The sequence below is a fragment of the Anomaloglossus baeobatrachus genome, chromosome 2 (assembly GCF_048569485.1).
Source record: "Anomaloglossus baeobatrachus isolate aAnoBae1 chromosome 2, aAnoBae1.hap1, whole genome shotgun sequence".
In the NCBI taxonomy this organism is placed as follows: domain Eukaryota; kingdom Metazoa; phylum Chordata; class Amphibia; order Anura; family Aromobatidae; genus Anomaloglossus; species Anomaloglossus baeobatrachus.
Genome location: NC_134354.1, coordinates 446,639,994 through 446,664,246, shown reverse-complemented (window position 1 = coordinate 446,664,246; position 24,253 = coordinate 446,639,994). Strand labels below are relative to the sequence as shown.

Genomic DNA, 24,253 nt, shown 5'->3' with positions numbered 1-24,253 from the left:
TGCAGCACACATCGGGTAATTAACCCCATGTGTGCTGTAACTAGGAGAGCAGGGAGCCAGCGCTCAGTGTGCGCTGCTCCCTGCTCTCTGCACGTGTAGCTGCGTGAGCTGGTAACCAAGGTAAATATCGGGTTGGTTTCCCGATATTTACCTTAGTTACCAAGCGCAGCATCTTCCACGCGACGCTGGGGGCTGGTCACTGGTTGCTGGTGAGCTCACCAGCAACTCGTGTAGCCACGCTCCAGCGATCCCTGCCAGGTCAGGTTGCTGGTAGGATCGCTGGAGCGTCGCAGTGTGACATCTCACCAGCAACCTCCTAGCAACTTACCAGCGATCCCTATCATTGTTGGGATCGCTGGTAAGTTGCTTAGTGTGACTGGACCTTATGACTCTGCGATTACATTTTAGAACATCATTGCAGAGTTAGTACCTGCATGGAATTCATGTATTTACATTAAGTGTCGAAGACGTGCCCAGACTTCCAATAGAGAAGGCAGAGGTGGTTTATTACCATCTCTGACTTCCTGACTGCTATATAAACAGTGGTAAAAGAATGCTGTGTATTGGGGAGCAGTAACAACACTTCCTCCTCTGTATCACTGCCGAGCTTTGTGCCAGATCAGCTTTAAGGTACGGGCAGGAGGCTGAATTTACCTTCAAACTTGAGCTAGTATATTATCCCCAGTTACATGGGGAATCCGCAATAATAAGAAATATTTAAATGTTGAAATACTGACAGCGCCATTTAAGGGGTTAAAAGGCACGGGAGAATAGCGATTCCGCTTGTGCCTAGCAAGCACACATGTCTGCTGTATAAATCAGCTGAGACGTGCGCTGATCACCACAGGTTACTTGCAGCGGCCTGTGAGGATTAACACTATGACCGCTAGGACGTAACATTACTTCCCGCGTTTGTTATGGGGTAAATAGTCTTCCAAACTGCCCGACGCATGTACTTCAGACACTACTGATGGGTAGGAAAGAACTTTATTTTTCCTGGTCAGCGTATGGGTTTCAGTTACAGGGGCAGCGCCGGAGCAGGTTGAGTCACCGCTCTGTGTATCGAGAATGGTGGCTGTGACCACTCCCCGGGAACTGACTGACAGTTGGATCTAATGCTGAGCGGCTGTCAGACAGTGCGGGGAGTATGGTTACAGCTACTACTCTCGATACACAGAGCGATGGCTGAACTTGTGCCAGCGCCGCCCGTATGACTGAAATCCAAACAGTGCTGGGAGGAATAAAGTTCTTTTCCTTCCAGAAGCACAATTCAAAATGCAGGCGCTTGGTAGATTTGGCACACTATTAACCTGCAGATTAATCCATTTCTGGAAATTAAAAGTAGTTTTTTTTTTTTTCACATGACAGGTTCTCTTTAAAAAAAACATTTTTTCATGTTGATCACAGTAAACCAGCCATTAAAGGAGTTGCTCGTCATTAAGTTACTCATAGCCTATCCATAGCATAAGTCATCCATATAAGATCAGTAGAAGTCCTATACACGAGACTGTTCTGGCTTCTTACACTATTTACATCTAGCCACTTATGAATCTGCAAACAACTGGTTGATGGTCCAGACTATATTGGACCATCAATCTAATATTGATGACCAATCCAAAAGATAGGCCATGTAAAACTAATAATAGCCAAAGCATAAGCTAAGATTTTTTACCATATTATCCTCATAAAATAATGATACACTGTCTTAATCCTAATGCTGGCTTCAACATAATGAACTGCCCCTTAAGCTTTACGCAGTGTATCAGTTTTTCCTCTTTATGTGAAATTCCATTGAAAATCCCAGGCCGTGGGGTCAGATTGGTATAAAACAACAAATTGTTCTTTACCCCCTCTGCGGGTCCAGAGCTGAGTCTTTGTCACTGCTCTCGGTGCAAGTTATTCATTGCAGTGCTGGCACCATGTCGACAGCAACCAAACGGTGAGCTTAGCGGCATTGTGTGGGCCTTTAAATCTACAGATCCATGGAGCTTCCTGATTGGTTGCCCCACTATCGACTTGATGTCTGCACTGCAGCCAAAAATTGACACCATGAGAAGTGGTAAAGACAGCAGTGGACCAAGGAACGGAGAGTAATCGCAGTTTGCTTTTTGTTTTATAGCCAACTGCGCCTGGAGACTAGAATTTCTGAAATGGGACAACCCCTTTTAAGTATCAGTTACAGAGAAGAAAACCAATTAGAGTCAAATCGCTTTGAGGAAAAATTGGATTCCCTTACATTTTTTTACATCGGATTCATGTCAATGCAGCAAAATGGTGGCCAGCTGTAATTTCGCTGGATTCAAAGAGGGCCAAGAAACGGTTAAAAAAAATAAATAAGAAAAATAGTCACCCAACAGTCACCTGTCTTCTTTTGTTCGGTGCGATCTTCACTGGGCCATTTTCTGGAGCCCGGCATCTTCGGGCATCTCCTTCACTGACTAGACCACGCTGTCATGATGTTGCGGCTTAGGCTACGTTCACACATCAGTTTTTTCCATCAGGCACAATCAGGAAAAAAAAGGTTAAAACGGATCAGGCGCCGGATCCGTTTTATCCCCATTGATTTGTATTAGCGCCGGATTGTGCCTGATGGCCTTGCGTTGCATCCGGCTTTTGACGGATCCAGCGTAATTAGTCAATGCGGAGGACAGATGGAACGTCTCATTGAACATTTTTTGTCTCTGAAAAAAAAACGTATCGCGCCGGATCTGGCGTGATACGGTGCGATTTACAATGGAAGCCTATGGACGCCGGATCCCGCGCGATGCAGCAAAAAACAGATGTGGCCGCCGGATCTGTTTTTTTAAACTGAGCATGCTCCAATTTATTGTAAAAAACGGATCCAGCAAAAAAAACCAAATGGATGAATCGGATGCCAAAACAGATGCGCCGGATACGTTTTTTGACGGATCCGGTATACTGGATCCGTAAAAAAAAAAGCATCCGGCGCATCTGTTTTTGCATATTCTGCGCCGGACCCGTTGAATCAGGCACACGCCGGATTGTGCCTAATGCCAAAAAACTGATGTGATAGCCTTAGTTAGAGCAGGAGGCACCAGAGAACACAGGCACTGGAAGACGGTGAAGGTGCCGAACGACAGAAGATGCTGAAGACTTCCCAGTGAAGACTGTACCGGTGACCAGACTTAAGAAGCCGCCTGGACCTGAGAGGTCCAGGTGAAGGCTGGGTAAGTATAATTTTTTGCAAAATATGTCCAGTGAGCCCAAACAATGAAGTATTGTTCTCTTGCTTCCAAATTAACCTAACAATTATATTTTGACATAAAGATTAGACAAGATCTTACTGGTACAGGTTGTTGTTCCTTTACTTCACGTCTCTTTATAGTATGAGCTGCTGGATATGAAGGGAATGGAGGTGCAGCAAACACAGAGCCCACAAACCGTCTTTCTCTATGATCTGCTCGGGCCCGCTGCTCTATTTATGAAAAAAAGTAAAAAATGGGTTAGTATGAGAAATAGTCATTAAATCACTGGAAAACCTATGAAGACTCTATGGACTGCACAAGTGTGCTAAATAATCCTGACGTCTACACGGTAAGTTTTGTATGTGGTGTACTTCTTTTCCACAAGATGGCAGACAAGCTTTGGAGTTGTTTGAGACCAGCTATAGTTAGAATTCAAAGTATGTGAAGTCTAATGATTGCGCTTATAATTAACTAGAAATATGTCACTTCTTAAAGTAATGAACATGCACTTCTCTTTGTATAGGAAAATCTAAACGATCTACGTAGACTAAGCTGTCATAATTTATTCCATAATAAACCATTTGTTTGTCCATTTAACTATACAAGGATAGGACAAATACAAAAGAATAGTGTGTATACCCCTATATAGTAAATGTGTTCATCTGAAAACCATTTTTACACAAATTTACAATCCTCTTTGTATCAAGGCAATGAGAAACATGTATTTTAATCTAAATGAAGAGCAAAGATTGGAGGGAACCCTTTATAGAGAACCTTTCACCATTTTTGGCATGTTAAACTGGTCACATCGTGGAATAGTGAATAAATACATTTTTCTTTGTCATCTCTGTTGCAAGGATATTAGCTTGTAATGTTTAGATTATAAATTCTACTTAGCCCATAGTGGCATTACTGAAATTTGGATCTGGGGGCGGTTAGTTTTAGCACTGCGTGATGTTGACCTAACATAAGCAGAAGGGATCATGCAGAAGAATAAGGAATCCCTCCCAAAAAAGTCAGACCTGGTTTTATGTGATATGGAAATACATGTAATAACAGACAGCCCTGCTTTCCTATGTGATCTTACTACTGACATCTACTTTGTAAGGGAGAGCAGAACTATGTGTCATTAAAAACACCTCTTTTAACTTTCATCTCAAAGCAGTCAGTATGGGAGGAGGAGATATAGAGCCGAGCTAGATGTCTTTACAAGCACATCTTGCAGAATTCATCAAAGTACTGTCAGCTTTGCTCTACCCCGTCCTCCTATATTGACTGAACTGAGATGAAAGCTGCAAGAAGTGTTTGTAATGACACATACCTCTGCTTTACTCTACACACATGCCAGAAATGAGATCAGTAAGGAGAGCAGAGCTGTGTGTCATTACATGTATTTCGATACCACAAAGCTAGGTCTTACCTTTTCTGGGGGTGTGTTTTTTTTACCCTGCATGATGCTTCCTAATTGTGATTGGTCAGTATCATGCAGGAAAAAAGTACACACCCCCAGTGAGGAATTTTGAGTGATGTTGCCTTGGCTTAGCATGAATTGGAATGTAAACTTTCCAAGCTAATATCTCCTCAACCGAGATGAGAAATTTTAAAAAGGAAGCTACATTTTCTTTAGTTCAGCAGGCACTAATTGATGATGTGGCCAGTTTAATATGCTAAAACTGGTGAAAGGTCCTCTTTAAAGATTTGAATAGAGCTGGATCTGCAGTAACCAGCCACTATAGAAATCAACCATTTTCTTCTAATTTATCAACATGAGACCTTATTCATAAATCTCTTTTTCTCTTCTAGTCTTGAATTATGGCTGTTTGATAGACAGGAGACTAGACATGCTGGTGGAATTTTTACAGTGTCAGAAGGACATTACACCTTGTACATGACTTCACTGAGTAAAATACCTCTGCCACATAAAGTTTTTATTGCAGCTATAAAACACAGGCAGAGAAGCCACAACTTTATGATATAATTTCCCCTGCAGGCCTGGACAGACTAAAAGAGGTTCTCCAGCCCAGTGCAAATTTTCGGTTGCCAGTTTGAGTGGCAATCACATGACAGAAACTTTGTAATTTGAATATTTGAGGTGAGGTGTGAACTTGCTTCATATCGGCTTTTGTCAACAGAACACTGAAAGAAGGAGATGAGAAGCTAGATGGCACATGTTAGCAAGTATACAAGAGAAGTGGATGAGAAGCTATATGGCACATGTTAGCAAGTATACAAGAGAAGTGGATGAAAAGCTAGATGGCACATGTTAGCAAGTATACAAGAGAAGTGGATGAGAAGCTAGATGGCACATGTTAGCAAGTATACAAGAGAAGTGGATGAAAAGCTAGATGGCACATGTTAGCAAGTATACAAGAGAAGTGGATGAGAAGCTAGATGGCACATGTTAGCAAGTATACAAGAGACGTGGATGAGAAGCTAGATGGCACATGTTAGCAAGTATACAAGAGAAGTGGATGAGAAGCTAGATGGCACATGTTAGCAAGTATACATGAGAAGTGGATGAGAAGCTATATGGCACATGTTAGCAAGTATACAAGAGAAGTGGATGAGAAGCTAGATGGCACATGTTAGCAAGTATACATGAGAAGTGGATGAGAAGCTAGATGGCACATGTTAGCAAGTATACAAGAGAAGTGGATGAAAAGCTAGATGACACGTTAGAAAGTATACAAGAAAAGTGGATGAGAAGCTAGATGGCACATGTTAGCAAGTATACAAGAGAAGTGGATGAGAAGCTAGATGGCACATGTTAGCAAGTATACAAGAGAAGTGGATGAGAAGCTAGATAGCACATGTTAGCAAGTATACAAGAAAAGTAGATGAGAAACTATACGGCATATCTTCACAAGTATACAAGACAATTGGAAAAGAAACTATACGGCATATCTTCACAAGTATACAAGAGAAGCACATGAGAAGCTAGACATCACATGTTCACAAGTAAACAAAAGAAGTGGAATAGAAGCTATATAGCACATGTATGCAAATCACAAACTTGTTGTCTTGGGATGACCGGTCAAACTTGCAACTATATCGAAACCCTAGGTGTACGCTCACACTAGTGTATGCAAGAGAATTGCATGGATTATGCAGATGACACTTGGCTCTAACTCTGATCAGAGTGTGAGCCAAGTGTCATTTTACTGTGATCAGATTCTCTTGCCTGCAAGAATTAGAGCACACGTGTGGAGAAGACAGAGAACTTAATTTCCCCATCTTCTACATTGTCTGTGTCAGCATAAATCTGACTGCACTTGGATGACATCAGAGTGCAGTCCCATGTTTTCCACACACCCAAGTACTTGAATGGGTGCCCGCCGTCCAATACATGCTGCCATTCGCAGCATGCAGCAATTTTATTCTCATGCCGAATCGGTATGAGAAAAAAGTGCTAGTTGGCACTGTCCCATAGTATAATATTGGAGCGAGTGGGATACCATAAAACATGAGATAGCATTTATACGAGTTATATGCTAATTATACGCTGCTGTGAGCGTACAATAACAGTGTGTCTACTACAGTATGTTTGGTTTTGGCAACCTGCAATGTATGTAAAAAATATGGACTGGGCTTGAGAACCCCTTTAACTGTGGATACTACATTAACTGATAATAAGACATCGCAAGGGAAATCAATCACAAAGTGTATAGCATAAATAAATACATAAACTAAAAGTCCTTACAGAAATCTTATTATTTAAAGTTCTTTTACAAGAGCAGATAAATGTTGTCTGGTCGACAATTTAGGAAGTTGATGAACTTGAATCATGTATTACAATAAATTTGTGGGGGAGGGGGTTTGTAATTTTTTTTGTGTGAATGTTCATATTACCCTCTCTGTGTGATCTACAACTGTGAACACCTTTTTTATTGATCATTTAGATGATTATCAACCTATATAAAAGGCCCTTAAATGGGACCTGTTCGACTGAAAATGCAGTCCAACCTGTAGGCAAAATGCTACAAAGCAGGATGCACTCAGCGGACTGATACTTTGTTTTGAGGTAAAATATTTAGTTTAACCTGTGTTTTATTCATTAAAAATATCTGCGTATTTTGGGTTTTTCAGTCAAATGGGTGGTCCTGTCAGTGACTGAAGCCATCAGTCTCTCGAACTACCGAGCTCTAACTTAGAACCGTTAAAACTGTAGCTCACCCCTCCGGAGAGCACGCAGGTTTTGCTTGGCATGGCGGTGTAACTCCTCCACACAGGGGGGTCTAGTGGTAGGCAAGAAAATATTCCTCTGCTGATGCCAGGATGTCTTGTAATAAACATTGAGCTTGCTTTCCGCATCCAGGTTTGAGACAGCTGTGAAAAAAGAATGCGATATTGTTATTATTGACTTGTACAATTCAAGATGCACCTTATATTATTTGCATGTTTGCTATATTCTACATGCAAAAGCACAAGTTATAAAACACATAAATGCGTGCGCACACACACACATATATATATATGTCTGCCTGTCACTTTCCCTGTCTGCCTGTCTCTGTCTGTCTCTATCTCTGTGTCTCCTTCCATGTCTGTCTCTTTCCAGGTCTGTCTCTTTCCCCGTCTGTCTCTTTCCCCATCTGTCTTTTCCTGTCTCTCTGTCTGTCTCTTTCCCTCTGTCTTTCCCTGTCTTTCTGTCTGTCTCTTTCCCTGTCTGCCTATCTGTTTCTTTCCCCGTCTGTCTCTTTGACCGTCTGTCTCTTAGCCCGTCTGTCTCTTTCCAGGTCTGTCTGTTTCCCAGGTGTGTCCCTTTCCCAAGTCTGTCTCTTTCCCAGGTCTGTCTCTTTCCTAGGTCTGTCTCTTTCCCAGGTCTGTCTCTTTCCCAGGTCTGTCTCTTTCCCAGGTCTGTCTCTTTCCTAGGTCTGTCTCTTTCCCCGTCTGTCTTTGTCTGTCTCTCTGTCTGTCTCTTTTTCTGCCTGTCACTTTCCCTGTATGCCTGTCTCTATCTCTATGTCTCTTTCCTTGTCTGTCTCTTTCCAGGTCTGTCTCTTTCCAGGTCTGTCTCTTTTCCCGGTCTGTCTCTTTTCCCGGTCTGTCTCTTTTCCTGTCTGTCTCTTTCCCCGGCTGTCTCTTTCCCCGGCTGTCTCTTTCCCCGGCTGTCTCTTTCCCCGGCTGTCTCTTTCCCCGGCTGTCTCTGTCCCCGGCTGTCTCTGTCCCTGGCTGTCTCTGTCCCTGGCTATCTCTGTCTCCGGCTATCTCTGTCCAAGGTCTGTCTCTTTCCAGGTCTGTCTCTTTCCAGGTCTGTCTCTTTCCAGGTCTGTTTCTTTCCAGGTCTGTCTCTTTCCAGGTCTGTCTCTGTCTGTTTGTCTCTTTCCCTGTCTGTCTCCCTGTCTGCCTTTTTCCCCTCTCTGTCTCTGTCTATTTGTCTCTATTTCCCTGTCTGCCTGTCCCCGGCTGTCTCTTTCCCCGGCTGTCTCTGTCCCCGGCTGTCTCTGTCCCCGGCTGTCTCTGTCCCTGGCTATCTCTGTCCCTGGCTATCTCTGTCCCTGGCTATCTCTGTCCCAGGTCTGTCTCTTTCAAGGTCTGTCTCTTTCCAGGTCTGTTTCTTTCCAGGTCTGTCTCTTTCCAGGTCTGTCTCTTTCCCAATCTGTCTTTCCCTGTCTCTCTCTGTCTCTTTCCCTGTCTGCCTGTCTCTTTCCCAATCTGTCTGTGCCTGCCTCTTTCCCTGTCTGTGTCTGTCTGCCTCTGTCTCTTTGTCTGTCTGTCTCTGTCTGTCTCTATCCTACTCCACCGATATCATATTACCTCACACATAAGCTTGTTATACTATGAATGTCTTTCGTTCCTATAGCAACCAATCAGAGCTGCTAATAATAACCTGTGGCTTCCAGCTCCATTGACTCTAATGGAGGCAGGATTTTTGGAGAGTAAATATAAAGTGAGGGGTTAAATCCTCCAGTCAAAACATAGTCTATGACGTTCCCTGAGTCACATGAGGCAAAATTTTGTGATTGTAAATACGATGGTGCGGATTCCTTTAGCGGACACACACACACACACACACACACACACACACACACACACACACAGCTTTATATATTAGATTAGTGTGTATACACAGTGGCATAGCTGAAAGCTCATGGGCCCTAATGTATAGTCTTCCATATGGTGGTCCCCAACTGTCATAGGTCTTTAATAGTATTGGTCTACCCTTATGGGTCAAAGGGTCCATTTACACAAGCCGACTGGCGGCACGATACGACCAATGTTCAAGAAACGTTTACTGATTGGCATTCATTTAAATGCCTGTTTACACAGGCAGATGAAAGTAAATGATGGGCACTAAACGATTTGTGATAGGACCATTGTTCTCGGCAGTTTATACAGGGAGATGTACTGTCAACAAAGTTGAATTTTTTGCAATGCGGAAAAGATCGATAGCCTTGTTTCAATTGCAAGAAAATTGAAAAATGAGTGAGTATATTGCAGTAAAAATGGAGCTTCAGGCTCCAGAACCAGTGTGCAACACTACAACCCTTGTACCCTGTATACACAAACATATATATATATATATATATATATATATATATATATATATATATACATAATATGTACAGAAATACTGTACAGGTGCACATATTTCATTGTAGCTCTACACATTCAGTGGGCGTTATAAAAGTGAAGTATTCATGTGTCAGAGAATAGAAATCCATACATCTCTGAGAGCCTCGTTCTGGCTCTCATAGGTGTTGCATTGAAAGCTTATGACATATCTGCTTACTTCTGGCCAGTTAGAAGTCACAGGCACAAGCTCAAGACGGTGCTGCTGGACCAGAGAGGCAACAAAAAAGTATGCACACGTCAGAGGGTAAATATAACGCTGGGGCAGAGGACTTGTTTAAAGCGCCACTCCAGAAAAGAAAAAAAAAATGTTGGAGTGGTGATTTAACCCTAGACTTGACTTTGAAAGTGGAATCAAACTATCTAGCATCAAAGAACTTAGTAGCCTAGACAAGATGACAGCATCTGACAAAGAGCACAAGTTAATACAGATGAAAACTGCTTACAAAATTGTTATGACTGCTGTCTCTATAACTACATGGATTGGTGAAAAACAGTGAAAGTGAATAAAAATACTCCAACAAGATAAGTCACACCTAGTCACAGTACAGCAGTGCTTGATAGTGATATTACCTTCTATCTTTTATACTGTTGGACTCCATTGCAGCAAAGCTTCAGATCACTGCCCTGGCCCTTTGTATAAACACCGCAGATAAGGCAGAATAGCTTGTTGAAATGTAAGGAGTGGAAAAGCTGCCCTTGAATATTTTATGGATCTACAATGTTTTAAATGTTATTTTATCTGACATGTGTTCTGCAATAGTGAATTAGGTGTAGACAGAGTTAGCTATTGGGACCAGCCCAGGATGGGAGGAGTTACATGGGCACAAGGAAACCAATTACTTGTTTGTTTGTTAGATAGGGAGAAGTATTGAGAAGTGAAAAGACTTATGGTCTTGCTGCCCGCTGTTTTGAATTGTGTATTTGTGTGTCAAGAAAGGGAGGCCATATTGGATAGCATATCCTAAGTAAATAAAGTCTAAGTGGCGGCCGGATTCCTGAACTCAGGCAACGGGGCCTAAAGCAGCGTTTCGGAAGAAAACGAATTCCTTATCTCAGGTAAGGCGGCTTAAGGCAGGAAGAGCTAATAGGAAGACAAATTCTCTATCTTGGGCAAGGAGACCTAAAGCAAGGAATAACCGGAAGGAAGGATTCCTTATCTCAGGCAAGCGGGTCTAAGGCAAACATGTTCTCTAGGTAGGAAGCTAAAGTGTAGCAAGGTCTGATGCTCATAGAGGGGAAAATGGCCATGAGATCTCATATAGGGCATGGAAGATGCAGTGGCACAGCATGGAGCATGTGGTCCTCATAGAATGGGCTCATATAATATTAGTGAGTGGTCGTACTGATGCAATTCAGCCAAGGAGGTCCTCACTAAACAATCTGGAGCTGAGACTAGCTGTGAGGGGCTGTAGCAACATACCTCAACTCATGTGGTCATCACAGGGGAATATAGAGGTTCCCATAATCATTTGCTGGACATATGTAACCTGTAATGGAAGTAATGTACTGGCACGTGTAACGATTAAGTTCATGCCTCTGAAGTGTCCAGAAGAAGTATCCTTAAAATGTTGTGCTTGCTATCTGACAGTAATACTTCTTATCAAGTTGTTCAGTAAAATGTATTTATGCACTCTAGTGTCTTTCATTCATCTCTATTCCATTTGGTCCTGGCCCGTCATGTCGAGCCACAGAATGCGGTCTTCAAAGGCGTGTCGCCAAGGTAAAAGCAGCACACACCCAGACAGGACCTCCATTTTTCTGTAGCGGGGCATGGATGTTGAACACCTTGGTCACGGCTGCTGTCCCGACCTTTGCAGACACACCCATGGCATCCTTGGCCTTACAGTTCCATGTCTACCTCCTTGGAAGGCACAAATATATCACCTTCTGTGTTACAATACTGTATGCACAGTAAAATTGCAAAAAAAGATAAATAGCTTATATAACATCGCAAAGTAAACCTTGATATTTCTACAGAAATTGACAATGTTGGAACATTGAGCTTTTACTACATCATTCACTTTTATGACTTGTAAATCGGCAGGCTACCTGTCATCACACTCATTGGTGTTACTATATAAAGTCTGGCTTGGCTTCCTATCACACGCCTCATTAGTTTACAAGGGGAGGGATTACTAAGAATGAATGCCTTAGTTCACAATTACCCACCCGTGTCATCACACAGTGGGTGATTAATACATCCCACCCGCCAATACCATGATGACAAAATGGCTCATTGACATTTGATTGTGTTTACCTGCCCAAGTGTATCCTGAAATCTCAGTTTATAGCCAAAAATACTATAGTTGTTTAACCCCTTTACGACCGCCGATACGCCTTTTAACGGCGGTAAATAAGGGTACTTTTTCCGATCCGCCGCTTTTTAACGGCGGTCGGAAAAAAGGGTCTAGCGCCCCCCAGAGTCAGAAAATTTCCGGGGTCTCAGCTGCCGGGGGTAGCTGAGACCCTGGAGATCATGATTCGGGCCGGTTTTTCCGGTCCCCAGTCACGTGATGACCGGTATACACCGTATACCGATCATCAAGTTATAGTAAATGACAGCGCCGGTAAAAAATGATTTATCTCCCATCTGGCATGATCAAACATGCCAGATGGGAGATAAATCTTTTTCCCGGTTCCCTCCGGTCCCCCGGTGTCCCCAAAGTGCCCCCCCCGACCCCCAACCCCCTCCCGAAAATCCAAGATGGCCGCGCGCACCGGCGATCACAGCAGCGCGCCGGCCGCATTTCCACTGTTCCTATGGTTTCTGTCGTATGTGCCATAACACATACGACAGAAACCTGCTCCCTAGGCCCTGCCGGGTCCCCCCCTACCCCCCCCCCTGGTGTTCCCCGGTGTCCCCCGGTGTCATACATACCTGTCGCAGCTCTGATCCCCCGCGGCCCCCTCCTCCGGCTCCTTCTCAGCAGACTCCGGTCACATGTGCCGAGCGCGGCTGACAGCTTCCTGTGTTCAGGACGCTGGCTGCTCGCACTCTGCAGCTGTGACCCAGGGAGGGTGGGTGCAGATTCTTTGCACCCACTCTCCTCAAATGGAGGGTCTGCCCTCCTAGAAAATGGGGGATACGTTCCCTGAACGTGTCCCCCATATTCTAGAAGGTCCAGAGTCGACGTGGGACGTCCAAATGGAATATTGTGGATTTTTTTTTCTTTTCAATAAATTGGTCAATCAGGGAATGTTTTGGGGAGTGTTTTTTCAAATAAATTTTTTTTTGTTGTCAATTTTTTTTTTATTACTGTCAATTAGTTATGTCGGGTATCTGATAGACGCCGTGACATAACTAATTGCTGGGCTTGATGCCAGGTGACATTACACATCTGGTATCAACCCCATTCATTACCCCGTTAGCCAACGCACCAGGGCGCGGGATGAGCTGGGGCGAAGCGCCAGAATTGGCGCATCTAATGGATGCGCCACTTCTGGGGCGGCTGCGGCCTGCTATTTTTAGGCTGGGAAGAGTCCAATAACCGTGGCTCTTCCCATCCTGAGAATACCAGACCCCAGCTGTCAGCTTCACCTTGGCTGGTGATCTAATTTGGGGGGACCCCACGTTTGTTTTTTTTTTTTAATTATTTATTTATAAATAATTAAAAAAAAAAACAGCTTGGGGAGCCCTCCAAATTGATCACCAGACAAGATGAAGCTGTCAGCTGTGGTTTGCAGGCTACAGCTGTCTGCTTTACCCTAGCTGGCTATCAAAAATAGGGGGGACCCCACGTCATTTATTTTAATTCTTTTTTTTTTTTTTGGGCTAAATACAAGGCTAGGCATCCTTTAGTGTCACATGAAAGGCACTAAAGGGCGCCAGCTTAGAATATGCAGGGGGTGGGACGTTATATATGTTTGACATCTATCCATTCATCCATTGTAGCATTTTACGCTGTGTGCCCACAATCAGGGTTTGCAACGTTTTGGGCGCAGAGTGTTTTCCCTGCGTCCATAACGCTGCGTTGTGCAGTAGAAGCACAGTGGCAGGATTTTTAGAAATCCCGTGCCCACTGTGTTTCTTTTCTCCGCAGCATAAACCGACCTGTGGCGCAGCTTCCCGAGCCTCAGGATGTCAATTTATGCTGCGGAGATGAGTGTTCTTTGCAGGTAGAATAGAACTAAAGTCCACAGCAGCCTGAACCCAAATCGTGGGCATGGGCAGCTGCGTTCTCCCGTGGACAACACTCACATTTCTGCAGGAGGCTGACACTGGGTACTAGACGCCGTGTCGCTGGATCATGGCCACATAGCCTAAAGGCTACTTTACACGCTGCGATATCGGTCCCGATATCGCTAGCGTGGGTACCCGCCCCCATCTGTTGTGCGACACGGGCAATCGCTGCCCGTGCCGCACAACATCGCGCAGATGCGTCACACATACTTACCTGCCCGGCGACGTCGCTGTGACCGGCAAACCGCCTCCTTTCTAAGGGGGCGGTCCGTGTGGCGTCACAGTGACGTCACTGAGCGGCCGCCCAATAGAAGCGGAGGGGCGGAGATGAGTGGCCGGAACATCCCGCCCACCTCCTTCCTTCCTCATAGCGGCCGGGAGGCAGGTAAGGAGAGGTTCCTCGTTCCTGCGGCGTCACACATAGCGATGTGTGCTGCCGCAGGAGCAACGAACTACATCGTTACTGCTGCAGTAACGATAATCGAGAATGGACCCCCATGTCACCGATGAGCGATTTTGCACGTTTTTGCAACGATGCAAAATCGCTCATCGGTGTCACACGCAGCAACATTGCTAATGCGGCCGGATGTGCGTCACCAATTCCGTGACCCTAACGACTCCGCATTAGCGATGTCGCAGCGTGTAAAGCCCCCTTAACAGTGAGAAATTTTTTGCTACAGCAACAGTTTTGTGAAGTACCTGTGGATTCAAAATGTTTACTATACTCCTGAATAAAATCCTTGAGGGGTCCAGTTTCCAAAATGAGGTCACTTGTGGGGGGTTTCTGATGTATAGGTGCCCAAGGGGCCCTGCTAATGTGACATGGTGCGCGCAATTTACTTCAACTTTTCCAAAATTCAAATGGTGCTCCTTCCATTCCAAGCCCTCCCATTTATCCAAACAAAGGTTTTTGGCCACATGTGTGGTATCCCTGCGCTCACAAGAAATTAGATAACAACCTGTGGGGTACACGTTTTGTTGTTGCCTCTTGAAAAAGTGAAAAATGTGTCGCTAAATCAACATTTTTGTGAAAAAAATGAAAATTTCAATATGGCAACCTAAGCTTATCAAATTCTGTGAAGTATTCGTGGATTCAAAATGCTCAATATACACCTAGATTAAAGCCTTGAGGGGTCTTATTTCCAGAATGGGGTCACTTGTGGGGGACCTCCACTGCTTAGGCACCTCAGGGGTTCTCCTAATGCAACATGGCGTCCGCTATTGATTCCAGCCAATTTTGCAGTCAAATTGCACTTCTCTTCTGAGCCCTGTAGTGTGCCCAAACAGTTGATTTCCACCACATACAAGATATCAACAAACTCAGGAGAAATTGCGCAATAAATTTCATGGTGATTTTTTTCCTGTTACCCTTGTGAAAAAAAAAGCTACCTGGTTGAAGTAACAATTTTGTGGTAAAATTTTATTTTTTTATTTTCATGGCTCAACGTTATAAACTTCTGTAAAGCACCTGGGGGTTCAGGGTACTCACCAAACATCAAGATAAATTCCTTGAGGGGCTTAGTTTCCAATATGGGGTCACTTGTGGTGTTTTTTTGCTGTTTACGTACCTTAGGGGTCCTCCAAATGCGACATGGTGCCCGCAATCTTTTTCAGCCAAATTTCCTTTCCAAAATTCAAATATTGCTCCTTCCGTTCCAAGCCCTCCCATTTCTCCAAACAAAGGTTTCAGACCACAAGTGAGGTATCACCGCGCTCATAAAAAAGTGGGTAACAAACATTGGGGTCACACTTTTGGAATTACCTCTTGAAAAAGTGAAAAAATTGATGCTAAAGCAACATTTTTGAGAAAAAAATGAAAATTTTCAATGTGACAACGTAACGTTATCAAAATCTGTGAAGTACCTGTGGATCCAAAATGCTCACTATACCCCTAGATAGAAGCCTTGAGGGGTCTAGTTTCCAAAATGGTGTCACTTGTAAGGGGTTTCTGCTGTTTAGGTACCTTGGCGGACATGTAAATGCAACATGGTGCCCGCAATCTATTTCAGCCAAATTTGCTTTCGAAAATTCAAATATTGCTCCTTCTGTTCCGAGCCCTCCCATTTGTCCAAACAAAGGTTTCTGACCACATGTGGGGTATTGGCGCGTTCATAAGAAAGTGGGTAACAAGTTTTGGGGTTCATTTTGTTGTGTTATTTCTTCTAAAAGTGAATAAATTTGGGGTAGAGCAACATTTTAGGTAAAATTTTATTTTTTGCTTTTTTTCATTCCACTTTGCTTTAGTTCCTGTGAAGCACCTGAAGGGTTAATAAACTTCTTGGATGTGGTTTTGAGTACTTTGAGGCGTGCTGTTTTGAGAATGGTGTCACTTTTAGGTATTTTCTGTCACTTAGGCCTCTCAAAGTCACTTCAAATGTGATGTGGTCCCTAAAAAAATGGTTTTGTGAATTTTGTTGAAAAAATGGGAAATTGCTGATGAACTTTGACCCCTTCTAACTTCCTAACCCCAAAACATTTTGTTTCAGAAATTGCGCTAATGTAAAGTAGACATGTGGGAAATGTTATTTATTAACTGTTTTGTGTGACATAACTCTCTGGGTTAAGGGCATAAAAATTAAAAGTTTGAAAATTGCAAAATTTTCAAAATTTTCATCAAATTTCCGATTTTTTCACAAATAAAAGCAAAAAATATCGTTCTAAATTTATAACTATCATGAAGTACAATATGTCACGAAAAAACAATGTCAGAATCACCGGGATCCGTTGAAGCGTTCCAGAGTTATGACCTCATAAAGTGACACTGGTCAGAATTGCAAAAAATGGCCTGGTCATTAAGTACAAAACTGGCTTCGTCCTTAAGGGGTTAATTGGAAAAGGACAAAGAATGCACTGAAACGAACTGTGCACATCATGAGTTATGATTGTAGTGGACTATTGGCCTACTTTAATACGGGTACTCAGAAACCCTGTTCTTTTGATCGGTGGGGGTCTCAGACTTATCTTCCTGAAAAATGCTTGCGTTTCCCCACTGACTTCTATTATACTGTACACGAGTTGACCCCGTCCGAGCGTCTGATTACTCGTTACAAGTACTGATCACCAGATCATGGTGCTCACTCATCACTATTAATAATTACTGATTCACCAAAACAACCATATCTAATTCCTTTTGCCTAATATGTACCAAGTATGAGGAGTATGCTGGCGGGTCAGTAAGTCAGAGTAGTCTAACTCCACATAGCTAGCCGTGGCGCTCATCAATATCATCCTCACTGAGAATACCATTAGTTTGTGCGAGGTGCGACAGAAAATCCCGATGTTGGACTTGCACTACATTGAAATGCTGGAAGGTAGTTTGGCTTCTTGGATCACTCAAGCGTGTTTGTTCTAATAATAACTATACAAAGGGCAAGCAAGAAGTATTTCTGCTCTATTTATTTTGCTATATTTCATGGGTTTCCCCCACAGCACTGTCTGGTATCATGTTGTTTTCTTTGTATTTTGACTATCATTATATTAGATGCACATAAAGTACAATTAATTCTAATTCTTTAGACGTTCCTATTAATAAACAGAATTATAGCTGAAATGTAAGTCTCGTTTGAGCACAGTGTTTACATCTATAAACAATTTGTCTAGATTTCTGACAATCGGCTTTATATACAATCACCACAAATAAGGAACTACCACATAAAGGATAATTTAGAGAATCATTATTTCATGTACTACTGATTGTAGCATGGCGTACAGAAATATATGCATGTGTGCTATACTAAAAAAAAAAGACGAAAATTCCCCATAGGTCCTAAATTGCTTCTTCTTGCAAACAAAACCTAAAAATGATGTTGTAATGTCAGCTCCTTTAGCTTTCTGCTGTTTTCCCAGCTCCTCTCAGCCCTCATCCTCACACTGGGATGCCTTTTATAATGTGTTGTGACAGGACGCACTGGAGAACACACAATGCGTATGTATTAGGAAGAACTCCGAGGCACTCCATAATGTATGCACTGCCATACCGCCTTTTCCACCGCACTGCTTCACGCCACAGCAAGTACGGTCAAACTGGCAGCTTAGCAAATAGATACCAAGGACTGAATGTAGGATACAATCACATATAACTTCATTTGGAAGTGAATTATTACACTGGAAATCCTGCCAATTACACACTGATGGATTAAATGTATTTTAGTTGCCATCTGAAACATGATTTTGGCACAAACCCTATCACCCCAGTGCTGTTCTATCAGCATATATCATGTCTAGTGACATTAAATCAATACAGCCATTTCTCTAAAGGAAACCTGCTCCATCAAGGAATATTTTAAGATGCCCAATTACAATTTTTACCAGGTTGCCCTTCATGGAACCTAATGGACAGTCTTTAAACTCAGCAACTATTTGTTTATTAGCTTGGGTGCCTTATGAATTGCTTCTATAGAAATACTACAATATTAAAAGAAGAAACAAATGTGATAGTAAGATTATTACAATGGAAACTATATGGTGAAGATGTTCGCAATAGATTATAACTGTTGAAATTTGCCCATAACTCATTTATTTATTTTGCTTGTTTATATTGTGCCATCTTATTCTATGGTGTTTAGCGACAATGTCATCACGCTTCACAGTCTAGTTTTCCTATCAGTCTTTGGAAGAGGGTGAGAGCATACAAACTCCATGCAGATGTCGTCCTTGGTGGGATTTGAACCCAGGACCCCAGTGTTGCACAGCAAACTACTGAGTCACCGTGCTACCCCTGTCCCAATTCTTGGGGCCACATGCAAGTTGATGTCTTATGATGAAGACAATCCTTGTTAATCTGCTCTATAAGACATATACATATCACAGAAGAGAGACCCCCCTCCCTGGACTCACCTCTACAAGCCAAAGAGAGGAGTTACTAAAACGCAGTTCCAACTGTATTGCCAACATACAAAACTACAATGGAGAAATGCTTGGTTGTGTATTGCTTTCCCGGGTAAAATCAAATATTTCTCATTTTAAGATTACAGTATACTGACCACCGCTCACATATTGAGGAAAACCCTATATTGTCATGATTCCTCTGTGCAGAGCATCTTGCACACTGGGAGATGATCTGATACCCTTTCCAGGACTACTAAGCTGGCAGTGACAGGATTCCTCTGTGCAGAGCATCCTGCACACTAGGAGATGCTCTGCTACGTTTTCCTGGACTACTAAGCTGGCAGTGACACGATTGCTCTGTGCAGAGCATCTTGTACATTAGGAGATGTTCTGCTGTGTTTTCCTGAGCTACTGAGCTGGCAGGTTGATTGACAGCATAGGATTCCATGCTGGTTCTGGGAGGTGCTGATTACTGAGCTGTTCAATCTATCTGGTAATTGTTCTTCTTTATGGAGCATGCGCTCCTAGAATTTTACCAGTCGTACATTCTGGTTCAGTTGTTGTACTGTTTTCCTGTGTTCCTGTTAGTGTTCTGATCTATTGTTTCTTGACCCTGGACCATTGTTTGACTCCTCCCTGCTCACTCCCTTTTGCTGTGGTGACTTCCTCGCTTTAGATCTTGGACCGTTACCTGACCATGTCTTAGTTTACTCCCTGAATCTATTATGTGCTATCCTGGAATTCTGATCCCTGGATTGTGACCTGACTTCGCCTTTGTATACTCCATGAATCCATGCGTGTTTTCCTCTTACCAGACCCCAGCTTTCCTGACTACTCTTCTGTTTGTATAACCTCAATTTCCTATTGATTTACCCCCATAGAGCATGTCTGCTAGAACTGTGTTTCAGAACTCATTAATTTTATGATTGCTATATTTCATATAGAAGGAATTTGGCATTAAAATGACATATATGAAACCAATAATCATCTACTGACTGTTTATGTCGCCATCCTATTTTTCAACAACTTTGATTCTCAAGTCCTGAGACAATACTCTTTTTGTTCTCCATGCTTAAGGCCCAGTCACACTAAGCAACTTACCAGCGATCCCAACAACGATACAACCTGATAGGCATCGCTGGTAAGTTGCTAGGAGGTCGCTGGTGAGATGTCACACTAAGCGACGCTCCAGCGATCCCACCAACAACCTGACCTGGCAGGGATCGCCGGAGCGTCGCTACACGGGTTGCTGGTGAGCTGTCACACAGGCAGATCTCACCAGCAACCAGTGACCAGCCCCCAGCCAGCAGCGCCGCATGGAAGCGATGCTGCACTTGGTAACTAAGGTAAATATCGGGTAACCAACACGATATTTACCTTGGTTACCAGCGCACACCGCTTAGCGCTGGCTCCCTGCACACCTAGCCACAGTACACATCGGGTTAATTACCCGATGTGTACTCTGCTACATGTGCAGGCAGCAGGAGCCGGCTTCTGCGGACGCTGGTAACCATGGTAAACATCGGGTAACCAAGAAGCCCTTACCTTGGTTACCCGATATTTACCTTCGTTACCAGCGTTCGCCGCTCTCAGCTGTCTGTGCCGGCTCCTGTTCTCTGCACTCCCAGCCACAGTACACATCGGGTTAATTACCCAATGTGTACTGTGGCTACATGTGCAGAGAGCAGGGAGCCGGCACTGATAGCTGAGAGCGACGGACGCTGGTAATGAAGGTAAACATCGGGTAACCAAGGTAAGGGCTTCTTGGTTACCTGATGTTTACCGTGGTTACCAGCGTCCGCAGAAGCCGGCTCCCTGCTCACTGAACATTCAGTTGTTGCTCTCTCGCTGTCACACACAGTGATGTGTGCTTCACAGCGGGAGAGCAACAACTAAAAAATGGCCCAGGACATTCAGCAACAACCAACAACCTCACAGTAGGGGCCAGGTTGTTGCTGGATGTCACACACAGCAACATCACTAGCAACATCGCTGCTACGTCACAAAAGATGTTCCTTAGCAGCGATGTTGCTAGCGATGTTGCTAGCGATGTTGCTTAGTGTGACGTGGCCTTTAGTGTGTCACACAGACACAATGCAAAGATTAAGTCAACGTCTCTTTTTATCTGATTTCAGGTGTGATTTTCATATTGCCCACACGTTACTTGCTCAAGCATCACATGATTGAAACAAAACTGTTTAATCACAACTTTGGAAACGTGCAAAAATTTTTTCTTCCCATTTTTGGGGATTTTGTGAGAAACTTTGTCCAATTTGCCTTTTTTCACTTTTTTTTTTGCTGTTTCAATAAACACAAGGGAAATAAATAAAAAAACATGTAATTGTAATAGTTTTCGGTGAGAAATACTTCACTTTCTGGAACAATTTCATGGCTGCCAACACCCTTTTAGAGTACATAGGGGGATTCTGTCACTAGGATTTGCCATCCCTCCTGTGAGGAATGAAGGGGGAGAGACACCGATTCCAGCAATGTATCACTTACTGGGCTGCTTGTTTTATCTGCTGTAGATCTACCTATTCTCTGAATTGATAACCCAGCCCCCACCATTGATTAATAGCTTTGTGTCCATGTACAGTGTACACAGACAGCGGCAATTCAGTGGTTGGGTCGGGGTTATACAGTATGCTAGACCGCCTAGCAGCAGCTTCTCTAATGATAATCTCCACTTGATAAAACAGTGATTTTATCATAACTACAGTAAGCAGCCCAGTAAATGACACATCTCTGGAATCAGGGTCTTTGTCTCTACAATATGCTGTTCTCAGATTAGGTGGAAAAACCTGGTGACAGATTCCATATCAATAAATTAAAAAATAAGTCTCAACATCCAAAATCGCTTTACTCTATAACCATTACCTTGTAATGTCCCAATACAAAGAAGAAAAATTACTACCACCTTTTTTAATTCTTGAAGACAACGGATGACCTGGCTAGATGATGTGCTATATATACTCTTCTATAAGTGTGTGACATATTGATATCTACAGATATATCCGCAGTTAAGTGAAACCTTCTATTTTGCACTTCTATAATATTTTCTTTAAAGCGGCTCCAATGTGGAGCTTAACTCTCATTACTTGTTACTTTTGAACTGTAATTCCAAATGGTAAAAATGGTGGAAATTACTAGGGTGTGGATTCAGAAAAATAAAATATTTCAACTAAAATTGTATGAAAACCTGAAATATCATTGTGATTAATGTTCTGGTCAACCAGCAAAATCACAACAAAGCATAGAGAACAGAAACCAGATAAAAGAAATATTAACATATGAGTGTGAATAATAGCGGCAGTAGATTTGCCTTAGTAGGTCGCCAAGATCCAAGGCCTGTGGTTTGTACATGTACTTTATTCCTTGGCTTCATTTATATGGTTGGCATTGAGCCCGCAGTGTTGGGGATGCTGAACTAACACTTTGGATCCAGCATACCAGACACTATTCCCTAAAGCTGCACCACTAAAGGATAAAAATGGAATACCCTTTAATATTAAGCACCATGAATTGTGCCCTTGCCAAATGAATGACTAAATTGGAAGGAATAAGCTGACATCTAAAACACTTTGTACTTTTTCTCTCTTTCACCTAATATTTTATTTCCATCTCCTCCTAGATAAATGACTTTTGAAGGCAAATGTAATTATGGATATAGTCATAGAGCCATATGGTGATATGGCCTATTTTCTGGCCTTTGGTACTGCATCACATGGGCCTATATCACTTGTGCTCAGGGGTGGACATATCAGTGATGCAATCTGAGTGGCCACCAAGGGGCCCAAAAGATAAGGGGTCCTACTTCTACCTCCAAAGCAGGTGGAATTGTGCACTATGATGACAAAGTGGACTGCAGAGAACCCATATATTGTCCTGCCCAGCAGCCCACTTCTGTCAGTACTTGTGCTCATGTATTATACCAAGATATTGAATATTGTTGTTATAATGTGACGGACATAGGCTTTGTGAGCCGACTACAGTGGAACTCAATACTGGTCTTAATACACCTGTCATGGCGACTCCAGACTCTATTCACATTGCAGAGTCTGGCAGGCAACCTGATGCTTCTTAGTTGTCCAGCCAGAGTCGGGCATAGACTGCTTTGTGCTCTCTGGTCTTGGGTTTAGCAGGAGTTAATTTCTACTGGCTGATGAATGGCTGCTGGGGTTGCTGACGTCCTATCACAGCCGCCCCCGCCATTTAAAATATGGTGGAACCTAGCCTCACATGCCTAAGATAGCTCTAGCTCTGCTCCAGCATTATCGGTCTTTGTGCGTGGTGATCCAGTTGTTGGTGAATGGTTGTATGTAATTTGGTGTGTTGTGGAAATAACCTTGTTGTTTGTTTATTTCCTCCCTGTACTATATTTCTCCCTGAGCATGTATTGCCTTTTCCCCTGTGAGTGCTTGCAGTGAGTTTCAGCTTTGGTTTTCCCCTGTCTGTCGGTGTTTGTGGGATTCTTTACTCCTGTGCCTGCCCTCTCAGGGAGGTGGGGGAGAGGGGGTGTTAGACCAGGGCTACTCAGGAGTTAGGACCACGCTGGCGGTCAAGACCTGGCTACCATCGAGCCTACCTCTGGAATAAGGGACAGTTTAGGGCCCCTAGCCTGAGGGCCAGTCTAGGCGCCCATACCCTGGCCACCGTGTCATACCCGTAACAACACCCCAAGAAATGAAATAGGTTCACCTAACCCCACAACACAATTGGCTGTCAACAAATCACTAACAGTGGAGTTGTAAAGACAAAGAGGTTCCTTCAGTCAGTCTATCAGTGTTTCTCAACTCTAGACCTCAAGACCCACCAACAGATCATGTCTTCAGGTTTTCCTCAATCAGGTTTTCAGGATTTTATTATTGTTGCACAGGTGATGGAATTATTCCCTGTCTAATATTGAGGAAAACCTGAAAACATGATCTGATCTGTTGGTGGGTCTTGAGGTCTGGAGTTGAGAAGCCCTTGAAATACATACGAGAATTTTAAATAAAATAACAACACTACTCTATCTTATAACTCTGCATTGGACTGTTCTTCTGTTATTTCTGTTGAAAATGTATAAATACATTGATAACTGGGTATTACTATTTTTGTCACAGAAATGTTTCTCGAGAATTGCAATTCCTTTGAGAATACAAGGGTTTACTAACACGACATGTCTTCTTTAAGAGGGCATGTGCTACAAAACATAATTATAACTAAAAGCACACATGGCACTACAGATCCAGGCCATAGATTCTGTAAGTGGCTAAAATCTTATATCAGTCCTGAGCCTGTGTAATAGTTTTGTTTATCCTTTAAAGGGAATGTGCCATCAATTTTATTTTTCAACAATTGAAAAAATATAAACTATTAATGTTCAATTTTTTCAAAAAATTTATATATTTTTTTAATGGTGTAAAATATGATAAATAATTGAACAAGTTTGATATCTTCCACGTTTAAACACTAGGGGGAGCAG

The 24,253-nt window shown here is 43.0% G+C and overlaps 1 protein-coding gene across 2 annotated transcripts in view; it reads right to left on the bottom strand.

The window, feature by feature from the left end:
* NHS (NHS actin remodeling regulator) overlaps positions 1-24,253 on the bottom strand; it is a 332,777-nt gene that overhangs the window by 42,964 nt on the left and 265,560 nt on the right. For both annotated transcript variants that reach the window (XM_075336287.1, XM_075336288.1), the window contains exons 2-3: positions 7,380-7,532; positions 3,306-3,436 (exon numbers count right to left, since the gene is read on the bottom strand). In XM_075336287.1, coding sequence (XP_075192402.1) covers positions 3,306-3,436; positions 7,380-7,532 — 284 coding nt within the window. The remainder of the gene's footprint in view (positions 1-3,305; positions 3,437-7,379; positions 7,533-24,253) is intronic.